This window comes from Drosophila sulfurigaster, chromosome 2L, assembly GCF_023558435.1.
Source record: "Drosophila sulfurigaster albostrigata strain 15112-1811.04 chromosome 2L, ASM2355843v2, whole genome shotgun sequence".
Lineage (NCBI taxonomy): Eukaryota > Metazoa > Arthropoda > Insecta > Diptera > Drosophilidae > Drosophila > Drosophila sulfurigaster.
Window position 1 is genome coordinate 15,876,124 of NC_084881.1, and position 13,487 is coordinate 15,889,610.

Sequence of the window (13,487 nt, forward strand, 5' to 3'; positions counted from 1 at the left end):
CGTCGACGCAAACGCAGACGACTCTTTGGAGACAACAATTGTCGCCTCGCTGTGCCATATTTGCGGCATCCACAGACTCAGACAATGCCCCCTCTCATCATTCGGTTCTCTCTCGGTTGAGTTCAGCCAACTACAGTCATGCTATGTGCCCCGTGGGGTTATAATGGATAATGGGTAATGGGCAATAGGTAATGGTAATGTTAATGGATAATGGTCAAGCCACAATAATTCCCCTCGCACTCGCCTTCCACTCCATTCATACACTCACTTGCTGGGCTTGAGTGTGTGCTCTTTGTTATGTGTGTTGAGGCTGTGAATCATTTGCCAGATATTTGAAGCTGTGCTCTAATTACCAATGACATAATGGAGCGAGTCAAAGGGAACTGGCAGGAGTTGAGATATTGAAAAATGGGAAAGTCAATTTTAGAGTTACATAAAGTGTTTAAGTAATAAAGCGTATCTATTTATTTGATTGAATTACAGCTTTCAGATAAAAACGAAATTTTCTACTTATAACATAAGAAGTTTTTAGATTTAATAAAATTTGTGTAATTTGAGAAACTATATTAATACTGAAAGCTGTCTATAAAAAGCTCAATGCTTATAAAAACAACAGAAGAACAAAGCAAATCTTGTGTGTTTTTTTTGGTTCCTTATCTTTATGTTTAAGTTAACAAAAACAAATTGTCAGCGATATACTAAATGAAAAAAGGCAAAAAAAAATGATTATTTATAGTTAGCTTTTAATAATTATATAGTTACACAAAGTACTTACTCATTAAAAAAGCAGTTCGAGAAAGGCAGAACTATTTTCTCGAACTGCTTTTTTAATGAGTAAGTAATTTGTGTAACTATACAATTATTAAAAACTAACTATAAATAATCAGAAATTTGTTTTCATATAGGATCTCGATGTTTATTGCGTTGATCATTCATATAGTCGAAAAGCTATAGTCCAAAAATAGCCCCATATGTCAACATACTTTTGTGTTGATTGTTAATCGGAAAAATCTAGGATAACTTCCTCGTCACATTGCGCATCGCATTCCGGATGTTTCGGTTCTGTTTACTTTTTTTCCCACCCATTTAATGATACGGAATTGCTGCAACGTATCAAAAAGAGCGAAGCAAAACTGTCAACTGAAGCGGACACATGTAGCACGATCACTTTTTGCACACATACAGATACAGATACAGACTGTAACATCTACTCGATGCTGGCAGATCAGTAGCTGGAATCAGGATCAATGTAAGCCGAGTCACAAAGCTGGCAACAGGCAACTGTTGCTCTTGCTTGGGCTTGTATTTGTGCTTGTGGCTGATCGCAGCCGATTCCAATTCCGATTCCGAACGAAACCAATGCCGATGCCAAAGCCGCCTCGTCTAGATCTGTCGCTGTCAGTTGCATAGTTGTTGCCAAGGCAATTGCATGTCCAATATGCTCACCGCCCCCTTACTTCCCCCCTTTGTGCAGCTGTCCTGTAGCTCCTGCTGTTGCAGTTGCTGTGGCTGCTGATTGTCGCTGAAAGTTGAAAGCCATTCGGCGCTGGACGCTGACAGCGCGGAATTGTCGTTCGCATTGTCAGGGGCAAAGCTGAAGCTGAAGCTGAAGACGACGACGACGACGAAGACGCCGCCGACGATATACAAAAGATGCAACTGTCGTTTTTTCTGTTGTTGTTGTTGTTGTTGCTCGCTCGTTACTTGTTGCTGTTGTTGTTGTTGCTGCTGGTCAGTCTGACAGGCGCAACACAAAAAATGCGCTTGGGAAACTGCCACCGAGCTGCTTAAATCAAATATTGAAATACCTGAAAAGCAACCATGACCCAAGCGACATTCGCTTCTTCCCCTGCCTCAGCTGCCCCGTGTCCGGCTTTAGTTGCCACAACTAATTGCCGCACACTTGAACCAAATAATTGCTCAAATAAATTCCACACTGTTGTTGTTATTCGTATATAAGTTTTTCTTGTTGTTGTTTTAATTTTTTATTGATTTGTGTATTGCATGCGCAATACTTGTTGTTGTTGTCGTTGTTGTTGTTGTTGTTTTGTCATCATTTCAAATCTTTTTTTTAATACTTTACAAAATGGTATGTTTGCCTAAGTGCTAATATAAATTAATTAAAAATAATTGAATTACTGTGCTAATTTATAATTATTCATTCATTATAGTTATTATTATCGGTTACTTAATTAATTATTATTAGTAATACCTAGAACGCACAACCGAAAGGCAACATTTAATTTAATTTGTGGAGGGAAGCAAAAAATATTTTGTGAATAAATGCAGAATTCTTCTTCATTGCAAAGCCTTGTGCGTAAATTTCAAAAATTTCTCAAAATTGTTTTCGATTTGTGCATGTATGTGTGTGTGGCGCCATCTATCGTGCATATTGTTGAAATTACTTAGAGGCTAACTTACGCACTAAACACACTCATTAAACTAGCATAAACTTATTTATGTACACAAAATTTGTTTGGAAAATCGATTCGGATGGGTTCACGTGTCAAACTTGTTCCGCTTTCCATGTGGGAGATGGAGAAGGAGAAAAGTGAAAAGGGAGTGGGGGGAGCACACACGGCGTATGCTTAACATTTGCTTTGCAACTGGGGCAAAGCGAAATGCAAGCAGCGCTGTCAGCATCAAAGTCGCTGTCAACTAAACAACAACAATAATAACTAGAGAAGCAGTTGCTATTGTTGCACTTGGACAGAAAGAGAGGGAGAGAGAGATAAATTGAGAAGGAGAGATAGAAAAGAGTTTGAGCTGCGCGCAATTGAATTTCAGTCTTGTTTTCAATGATTTCGTAAAATGATTTCGTTTCGTTTAAAGAGGGGGAAAAAGTGGGAAGAGATAAATGTAGTAAACGCGCATTGTAAAATTGTAAAAACCTAAGACTAAATAAACTAAAACTACAATTAAGTACTCGACTTATCGACTTATAGAACAGCAACGTAATTTACAAAAATGTGCTGGAAATTATAGAACTAAAAACTGGGCAAAACGAAGTTGTACACTTTAGTTGTGTCCTCGCTACATAGTATGTATGTATGTATATTTATATATATGTATATGTGTGTGTGTGTGTAATACTGCTAAAAGTGGTGAGTGAAGGCTGATATTGATATAATATATGTATATATATATATATTCGTATGCGGGTCATGGACTTTAACTAGGCTTTAGTCTAGGCTCTTAACTTCTAATAACAAAGGCTAAGCGTAGACAATACATAACACATACACAGTTTTGTGGGGACGAGGGAGGGGAGTGGGAGGAGGGGGGAGCTTAGTAGTTGCTCTTACAGACACGTGTGTATGATCTTCTTGGTTCGACACAGCTTGCACTTGACCTCACAACACCAGTGGAAGGTGCAAGCACAGCGCTCGACAACAACAACTTCCTGTGTGCGATAGCCACGCCCACAGCACATCAGATCGCAACCATCGACGCCCAGCGAGGTGTCATTGCACTGTCTGCCATGTGTGCCCAAAATGCCCTGTCGCAGATTCTTCTCACAGAAACTGGGCGAAGGCTCCAGGTACACAATGTCCTTGGGACCCGGCGGCTTGTGTTCCGGATTGTGTGGATTCAATTGGAAGTGATATCTGCCAAGGAGAGGGAAAAATAAAGAATATATGTTAGTTAAAGTCTAAAATTACAGCTTTTACTAGAACTAGATTTGTATCTTGTTGTAAGTGTGCCATATTTAGTTTTAAATATCCTTCACTTTGTTGTATGGTCACACTTGATCTTAACTGTCTTTTTTGTCTGTACATTCGGTGTGGTTCATTATATGTATTTCAAACTAAACCGATGTTGTGTGTTCTATTTGGAAGCGGATATTGACAATCAAATATATCTTAAGGATGCTTACCTATTGTGCTTGCGTCCCTGGCGACCGCGACCATGACCGCGTGATCGGGCACCCGCAACGGGCAAACTGTTTGGCGATGGCATATTGGGATGATGCTGTTTGCTGTTGTCCAGCAGCAGCTCGGGCATATGATCGTTTAGCATGCGTTCCTCATCGTCGTAACCATTCACGGCCGAAGGCAGTCCGTTGCCGCTGTTGGCCACGCCACCCACAATGCTGTTGGAGCCCGCCGCATTCGGACTGACCACGGGGACGGCGTTGCTGCTCTGGCGTAGACTGTTGCTGACCTGGACGCGTGTGGCGCCATCGAAGCGCGCCTTGAGATTGTCGCCTATGACACGGAAATTGGCAAGACGCATCCAACAAGTTTTCACTGTACACGAACCGGACATGCCGTGGCATTTGCACTCTTGACGCATCTCCGCTTGAACGTGCTGCAAAACGAGAGAGATAGAGAGAGGAAGAGAGAAGAGAGGGGTATTCATTAGTATGACTTTATTAGGTACTGCAGCAGCTCCTCCAATATCTTTTTCACTTAATTATTTTGCCGTTTTTTGCTCGCTTCGATTGGCGGCCCGCCTGCCACGATGTTGCAGTTATTAAAAATCAATAAATGTTGTTGCAACTTGCTGTGCTGTGCTGTGCGCATGTTGCATGTTATTGCTGCTGCTGCTGCTGCCGATGCTTGTTGCTGCTGTTGTTGTAATTGGCCTGACCAAAAGTAAGAAATCAACGCAGTTGGGGGCCCTGGCAACCGCCAGCCTCAAGAGCCAAGCCAAGCACATGATGATCATCATGAATGTTGCCCCCATAACAAGTAATAAAATAATAACACAGATGGTGGCCCCAAAGATGTGGCGCTCCAGAGCTCAGCTCTCGACTAGCTGGAGGAGGCTCTGGCTCTGTGTGTGCTACTTTCTATGGCTAGCACAGGAGGAGCTGACAACAACATGGCGCACAGTGGGTTGCACTCTTTCCACTCATAAAATACTCGTATGTGTGCGAGTGTGTGTGGAAATTAACTTAAGATTTATGCTGGGAATTTTTGGCCAAGTCAATAAATGGGGTGATAACAATGGCAATTTTTAATCGCTAGCTAGTTGAACTCATAATTAATCGAGAATTATCGAAGCGGTAGTTTCGGTGAGTTTAATTAATAAATTGATCGATAACAACCACTGTGCGGCAGCAGCAGCAGCTGTGTTTGGCTGTCAACGATTTTAATATACGAGCTACATGGGCGCAAACGAGTGCATAGAGAAGACGTCTGGTTACCAAGACTCTCCTCCTCTTGCTAAACAAGTTAAAGAGTCGCCAATTGGGGCGGAAATCGGGAAGGCAACAAAAAAATAAAGCAACTCGTTGATTTTTATTAGGCAAGTCGTAAATTGTGAGCCAACCAAAGCGACAGGCATTAGATATATACCAACAACTATATATAAATCGTGGATGGAAACTCGATTGGTTTACTTACCGCTCGGCCCGCCTCATTGTTGTGCAGATTCATCTTTTCGCGGAGATTGCGACCACGCTCGCCAGTGTCCACGAACTCGCGCGAGAACTTGAAGCCGAAGCCAATGTTATCGGAGCAGCCGCCCCATTCCCAATCGCGTACGCCGGCAACGCTGCCCGCCTGATGATTGGCCTGTGGCGAGCGAGTCTGGTGGCTGTAATCGCAGGTGCAGGACTCGATGCTGCCCTCGCTGCAGGCTCGTGCTATCGAATGGGTCACAGCAGCACTTGTGATGGCATAGATGAAGCCCGTCTCGCGGCAGCCTAAAAAACAAAGATAGAAAGAGAGAGAGAGAATGAGAAACTTTGTTGTATTTGCCTTCTGGGTGTTCCACTTTGGTGTGGAGCCCATGACGACGACCCCCCAAAGACAAGATCTCAATCTTGTTCAAGTGATTGCGACTGTGACTGCGACGTGGGTTAAATTCCTGCCTTCTTATGAATAATGGCACTTGTCTTCCAAAGCCTGGTCAATTATGACACTTCAAGTTATCACCGGACCTTGGCGGCCTCACTGCAGAAAACTGACGCAGAAACTGACACAGATTAAACGCTCAACTATAAATTCCAACTTAACACTTTGCTCCATCTACAAAACCCAGTCGAGTGGCCCTTACTTTTGCCTGTAGTTTCTGTAGTTGTTTTCTTCTTCTGTTTTTATTATTATTTTTCTACTTTTAGTAACTGCCTCCGTTTCGATTTCGAGAGCAAAAGGCGAACCCCATCACAGATAAAGAACAATGAAAATTGAATTTACATGTTGCAGATAATTTTTCAAGTGGCTTGCGAGCTGCAACTCAAGAGCAAGATACAGATACAGAAACAGAAACAGATACAAATACATAAATTCATATGCGAGCAGTATCTAGATGACACAAGAACGCGCAGTCAGGTAGCTTCTGCTTGTACACTCATATTCATACTCAATATTTATGAGTAGTAGTCGTTGTAGTCGTTGTAGTCCTCGTCGGACAAACAACAACTATTTGGAATTTCTTGAGGAATGTTGAGCAATCTTCAAAGTGCAATTTGATATGGAAATATGTAATGCACTCTTTTTTTTATTACTAACAACTGTTTAAGTAATTCTATGCAAAGATGTTTAAAGTATATCTTAAAGATATGCTGCATAGCAGATTTTATCGACAAGTTTAGCAACAATCGTGTTTGACTGCAACTGTTGATTGATGCGGCTGTGATTGACTGTCAGTCTCTGTGGCAGGTGACGATTGACAAGCAACAGCGAGCTGTGAACTGTGAACTGAGAGTTGTGTGTGCTCTCACTCTCTCTCTCTCTCCTATTCAACTTCCGCCTAATTTTGCCGCTTTTGAATTCCCGATTTCCCGGAATTTCCTTCTATTTTGTTTTTTATTTTTATTTTATTTTGGCTATGCTATGTTCAATTCCCGTTTAATGTTTGTTTGTTTCAACTGTGTGTGTGTATGTGTGCGTTGGTTTCGTTTTCATTTCGGTTTTGTTTTCTTTAAATAATTTCACGTAAAAGGTAAATATGTGCGATGTTTAATCTGTGATAAGAGAAGGCGGTCGGCTGTTCGGCGCATGCGCAACAACAGCGACAACAACAGCAACAACAACTTGACTCTGACTTTTGGTGATTAGCTTAGCAAGAATTCGCGTTACATTGCCTGCCAAGTGTGTGTTTGGTGGTGTTCTCTTTTTGTGGGTTTTTTGTATTTTTTACGCCGTGTAAATAGCATGGCAAATGTTTCGCAGAAACCAACGTCGAACAAAAGACAATAAAAACAGCGAACACTGAGCAATTAAGTGGTAAAAGAGAATGAGTGGACTCATATGGGACTCATTCACATTGGATATGGATAATGGGTGTGTCGCAGGTACTCTTTAATTTGCCCAGCCAAACAAACAAATATATGTGCAATGGGGCAACAACAACAAATACAACAACAACAGGAACAACGCCCACAAAATGTATTTACGTATGTAATCTGAGTAGCTTTCGAATCTCTCGTCTCCCTCACTCGTTCTCCATCAAACTTGTCCTTTATTATCGAGGACTCTTTTTTTTTCTTTTGGGTAATTGCTAAACGGATTTCCGCTGCTGCTGGGCGTGGCAAGCGACTGATGAAATTGAGAGCAGAAGCTGCCACCGAGTTGGCATAATCTCAACCTTCAGGTAGCTATTTGGTTCAGTTGAGGTAAGCAGCTTAGCCCAAAAAGATCTTTTAAGGGGTTTCCAGGAATAGTTTAGACATTGATATAAAAGCCACAGGCAGTCAGGAGTCCTTTGGGGTGGCTGCTGTGTGTCCATTCGTCATCCTTCATGATTAGAATGCGCAAAAAAAAATGAGCCCAAGAAGAGCAACAGGAGTCGAGAGATGAGAGATGAGAAGAAGAGAAATAGAAACCCCTGGGCACACACACTAATCGGAGTCAGAGCCTATTAAAGCGTGTGGCATGCCAAATTGACAAGGTGTCACCAATTAGAAAACAAGTTAGTTGAGTTGTCTTGCCCTCAGCACGAAAATTGAAATTGAAATAGAATAGAGAGGAGAAGAAGAACAGAGTTTGAGAAGTGCCCCTGCTGACTGACTAACTCACTGCCTGACTGACTGACTGACTGGACTTGGACAATGCCTGATACGTTGTCTGCTCTTGTCTCCAGGGTATTAACACATACTTGCACACACACACACGCACACCGATGAGTGCACAGTTTGACAGCCACTGTAACAAACAGACGCAACCCCAAGTGTTAATGGCCTAGGTGTTAATTAGGGCCAAGGGCACATTAAAATATATGTATGTATAAAAAAAAAAGGAGAGCGATGAAAGTGCAGCGATAAAAAGCTGTCACCAGTCGAATAATCCCAACAATCCATAAAATGTCAAGAGAGTGCAACTCATAAAAAGGATGTTAGTCGTTGTCGCTGTCCGTTGATAAGGTCAAGAGCCTCGGCTATAAAAGTCAGCTGCCGTTGAGTGAAAGGTTCTAAAGAGACAAACGCACGCGTCGCAGCGCACGCCCACAATGAATATACATATACATAGAATATATACATATACGGTAGGAAAGTGATTGCCAGGTAGTAGCCAGGACAGTAGCTAATAAAACGGCAGGCGAAATTCGACTGAAACTGCAGGACAACATCGCAACGCTGTTTACATTTATATGAAAATTATTGTTGACAACAGAGACTGAGAAACTGAAGCTGAAACTGAGACTAAGACGAGCGACTCACGCGTCTGACGACTGTCACCGGGGAGCTAAAAGTGTTGGATTGTGTTGTGTTCAGGTCGCCTGGGATCTGCGAAACTGGCAACTGTCACAGCAGGCGAACAAACAAGCACTTTTGATTGATTTGAATGCGAGTTGAGGAGATGCTGGGACTGAGACTGGGACTTGAGAGTCTTGGTGCTGCCAACCTGCGCCAATTAGCATAAACATGCTGAAATGCAAGTGGAGCAAGTGCAGCAAGCCAGCCAAACAAGGCGACTCCATTGTTCCAACTCGTTGACAGGCGGCAGCGAAAGTGGCCAAGCTGCAGTTGCTGCCACATGTGGCAAGTGGCCCGATCGTATTACTAAGACAACACACACACACACACACACTCATAGTGACATTTCACAACATAAATAAGAGCAAGAGAGTACCCAAAAGAAAACCCAAACAAATTGTTTTGCTAGCTGCTCCTGCAAAGAGGCGTTGACAACAATATTTTCGGTTCGTCAACGATACAACGATCACATATCATATTTCACTTGGGAAATGCTCACTTGAGCAAAGGATTCAATTGGAGTGTGTTTAATTGCCTGATGCAATGTCAAGATTGTAATTGCAATTGAATGCGAGTTTCATACCCCCAGAACTTACCTCGATCAACGATTTTGCCAAATAGATTCTTTCCACGCAGAAAATTGCGCGTCGAGCAGTTCCAACGACGATTGCGAAACTGATGCTGGCACTCACTAATCGCCAAATTGGCGCCCTTGACCAGAGCGCCCAGCACTCCGGGATTGTCGCGCACCAGGCGCCGTTGTTTGCGACGCAGCGTCGAATGAATGGCGGGATCGATGTACATGATGCCGGTGCTAATGGGTGAAAAATTGTTCGGTTCGCCGACCTTGGCAATACCCCTGCAAAAAGACAATTGAAGAAATGCATATGAATTAATATGACAGGAAATATTTGTGTGGAGGGGCGAGGCGTGTCAAGACTATTTAATGCTTCACTTGGTTTTTTGCGCCTAATTACAAATTGAGAGCGGGAATCTTATGGCAGCTGGACGACACGCACAACTAAAAACCCAAAAACAAAACCAAAAAAATACCAAAAGACGGATCAACAACATTTCCATTACAACAAGTTTTTCTATGGGTATTTGTTGTTTTTGTGTTTTTTGGCATTATGTTTATTTCCACTTGACTTGAGTTGAGTCTTGTGTCGCTTGTCGTTGTTATTCTTGGTTTTTCACTTGCGGCTTTTCCTTTTTGTTAAGCACGTCAATTGCCGGCGTTACTCATGCATGCCACACACACACACACACACACACACACAGGCACACACATGCAAGCACATACACTGACAAATATTTGATGACACTTGTCGGCTCTCGCTTCCATTTACTGTCATCTTTCTTGTGTGTGTATGTGTGTGTGTGACAGCGACGGCCTTGCTTGAAAATGTTTTTATTTATAATAGAAACACGAATACTGAGTGCGACTGTTAAACTGTTATTGCTCTCGTTACAAATTACTGTTAAACAGCAATAAATAAATACGCGCATAAACAAATGTTTATTGACAGCGGAGCTGTATGCAAATTAATTGCCAATTCAATTGCTCCGTTGATTGCGGTGGGAAAGTTCATATTTTGTAGCTCATTGTTTTACTTGTGTTGTTGTTTTTTTTTTTATTATTTTTACTTCTGTTAACAATTGGCAATTGCGTAATGTATGGGGAGAGAGACTAAGCAAAAAAAAAAACAAAACAACAACTCGTTGAACTTCGTAAAAAAACATACGAAATTGTTTCAATAAAAAGTAATAATAAAATACGCAACAACAACAACAACAGCAAGCGACGGCAACAGCGATTGCGATTGCGTTGCGATTCCACCGTTCAATTCCCAGGCGGATTAAAATCGATGGCAGAAGATTTATGCGACGGCAGCAGGCAACAATTTGAGCCACAAATTTATGCCGATATAAAAAGTTATTAGGGCACTAACCACATTTTCAATTACATTTTAAACATTATTGTGTTTTTTTTCTTTGTTGCTGCTTTAAAAACAAAAGACTTAGGCAACGAACTTGTTTAGTGAAGAGCAACAGCTTGAGCTTCTGTTGCAGTTGCAGTTCCCAAAACGTTTTCCTAACACACTTAAAGCTCAACTTCTTGGCAACTACAATAAGTGTGTCACTATCTCTGCCACACACAAACACACACACACACACACACACACACACATAAAGATTGCTTTTGTTCCTCCCCTTGGGTAAAAGCTGAATGCGCGCTTAGAATTTTTAATTGCTTTCATCAAAGTTGTGGCTGCTGCGTTTTGTGGCTTCCGCATTGTGCGTGCAACAGCAACAACAACAACAATAATAAAAACAATCCAGCAGTGGCTACAACCAGATTTTTGTTTGGGCATTTTAAAGTCAAGACCTTTAGCTGGGAACATTTCATACAAAATCTTGCGTTAATTTTCGTGGCTTTCTTAACGGTTGCTCATGAAGTTATTGTTGTTGTTTTTGTCTGTTGCTGGTGTTAGTGTTGTCACGGCGCGTGCCTCAAAGTTTGCTGTTGTTGTTGACTGTGACTTTTGGTCTTTCGGCTTTCGGATCTCTCTCCACTCTCAGCCTCAGCCCCGTCGCATCGCCTGTTTGCGCTTGTTCTTCTCGCTCGCTCGCTAATTGTTTGAACTGTGTGTCCCCCCATACGAATTTGTTGATTTATGCAAATGTTGCGTGGGCGGTTTATCATCTAGCATTTTCAATGTCACCCATGTCCCCCAGGCCTGGCCTGCTAACCCACCTAACATAGAACCCCGCTCTCGCTTTTGCTCCTCAGCTACTTGAGTTCGTTGTGTTTTCGTACTTACCACCACATTGAGCCTCGGCCTCTGCCCGATTTCTGTTTGCTTTCGGCGTCGGCGCTGCATAGCGCCAGCAGGCAGAAGATGAATATGTAACTTAAATCCATGGCTAAGTTGTTTTCACTATGTTGCTTTTTATATTTTTATTGATGCTGTTGTTATGTGGCTGAAACTGAGCAGTTAGCGTCAGTCACAATGGTATTTATTTAGCTTGATTCGCTTGTCAATTGTTTGGTTTATTTAGTTTGGTATCCCTAGCTAAATATTTTTTATGGCAATTTCACGTTCAATTAGCGCACTATAAATTGGGCATAATCATCATTAGCATGCGCACTTTTATCGATTTCAATTTGTTTTGCATTTTATTGGCTTCAATTTTGTTATTTACTTATATTGCGATCACACGGTTATTTGTTTACATTCATTGGTTTTTAAATATTTCGAAAATTTTTGTTTTTATTTTATTGCTCTGTTTCACTTGTAGCAAAAAAAACTTGAAACAGTTTTATGAATGAAAATTTAGTCGAGAAAGAACTTAAACACTTTCCATTTGCTCTACATAGTAGAGACAGTTTACGCGATACGATATGTTTTTTTTGTGTGTGTATTGTGATTGTACAATATCATATACGAAGTCGGAGCGGAGGAGTGAAAGATTGTTACCCGGTTCAGTGCCAACGCTTAACTGAAACACACGGCTCGTTCTTTTACCTGGGAACGATCAAGACTCGAGTCGACTCGACAAATAGATTTAAACCTGTTCAGCTGTCGCTGCTGTCGTTGTCGTTGTCGTTGTAGTTGTAGTTGTCGTAGTCGTTGCGTGCGCGTGTGTGTTGACGACAGCGAATACGAGAGGCGAATGAGAGACACTGACGGACGAGACTCGCTGCCTACATGCGGATCGAAGACAACCAACCAGAGACTCCAAATTAGAGGCTCGAGCATCGACATGACAGTCGCAGTCGTCGCCGACGTCGTCGTCGTTACACGAGTTGCCGAGCTGCCTTGCTTCGTGTGCACATAGTTTGTTAGACCCAGTGGGAAAATGATGTGGGAAATTAGCTATTGCCGTTAGTATTGTATTAATGAATGCAATAAATATGAAATTTCAATGAAATGCAAGCCAAATATTGGATTAATAAGACTTTTGTATTTAGATAATTTTACTTTCTTAATTCTATAAATTAAAATTAAACAAATAGAACATATATTTTTAAATAAATACATTTTTAATTGAAATAGTAAATAAGTTAATTAAATTCAAACATATTCTGATATGTTTATCATTAAAATAGTTGTATTGCATATGCTTCGTAATCCAGTTTCACTAGGTTTTTCCTACAAACCGTTGCTGTTGGGTCGCATATGCTATTGCCGTCGCTCTGCTGCTCGTCGAAACGATTAACGATCGTGGAGGAGGAGCAATTTGCAGCCTGTTCTCGCACACGCTTGCTTTTACGTGCGTGTGAGCAGTGCAGCTAGCTGCCATGCCACAATGAGAGACAAACGCTTGGAGCAGCTGCCAAGTGAGATTGTTTGCTTGTGTATGTGTGTGTCGACTCTCTGTGTGAGGCTATGCGATTGTGTGCGTGTAGATAGATACGTGTGTATGAGTGTGTGTGAGGTATATAGACGGTGTGCTGGCCTGGGCCCAATAAGAAATGGCGGAAATATTGGTAAATGTTGCGACTGCAGTATTTCGGTATTACTGCGAGGCGATCGTTATGCCCGATTGATGGAATTTATTTTAATAGTAGTTTGTAATTTATTGTGCTGCACTAACAGCATTTAATTACACACATTTTGCACAATTTCACACAAAATTCAATAACGGTTTATTACCATATCAACAGCTTTAGGCTGTATTTACTCACTTTATTTGCAAAACACTTTGCTCTTTGGTTTTTTGGCTGTACTGAAGAAAAAGTTTACCGCATTTTGAGCACCATGTGTTGTGTGATCTATTCAGATTGGCACTAAGGAAATCAGCAATATGATGATTATATATTGTATATCATTTA

At 41.6% G+C, this 13,487-nt stretch overlaps 1 protein-coding gene across 1 annotated transcript; it reads right to left on the reverse strand.

Moving 5' to 3' along the window:
* Positions 1-1,930: 1,930 nt before the first annotated feature.
* On the reverse strand, positions 1,931-12,320 carry LOC133846918 (protein wingless). Its single transcript, XM_062281632.1, has 5 exons — positions 11,473-12,320; positions 9,244-9,506; positions 5,352-5,653; positions 3,878-4,311; positions 1,931-3,608 (listed from the first exon to the last, which is right to left on the reverse strand). Exons 1-5 carry the CDS (start codon positions 11,571-11,573, stop codon positions 3,302-3,304), a joined length of 1,407 nt encoding a protein of 468 aa, XP_062137616.1. The 5' UTR covers positions 11,574-12,320; the 3' UTR covers positions 1,931-3,301.
* Positions 12,321-13,487: the final 1,167 nt, after the last annotated feature.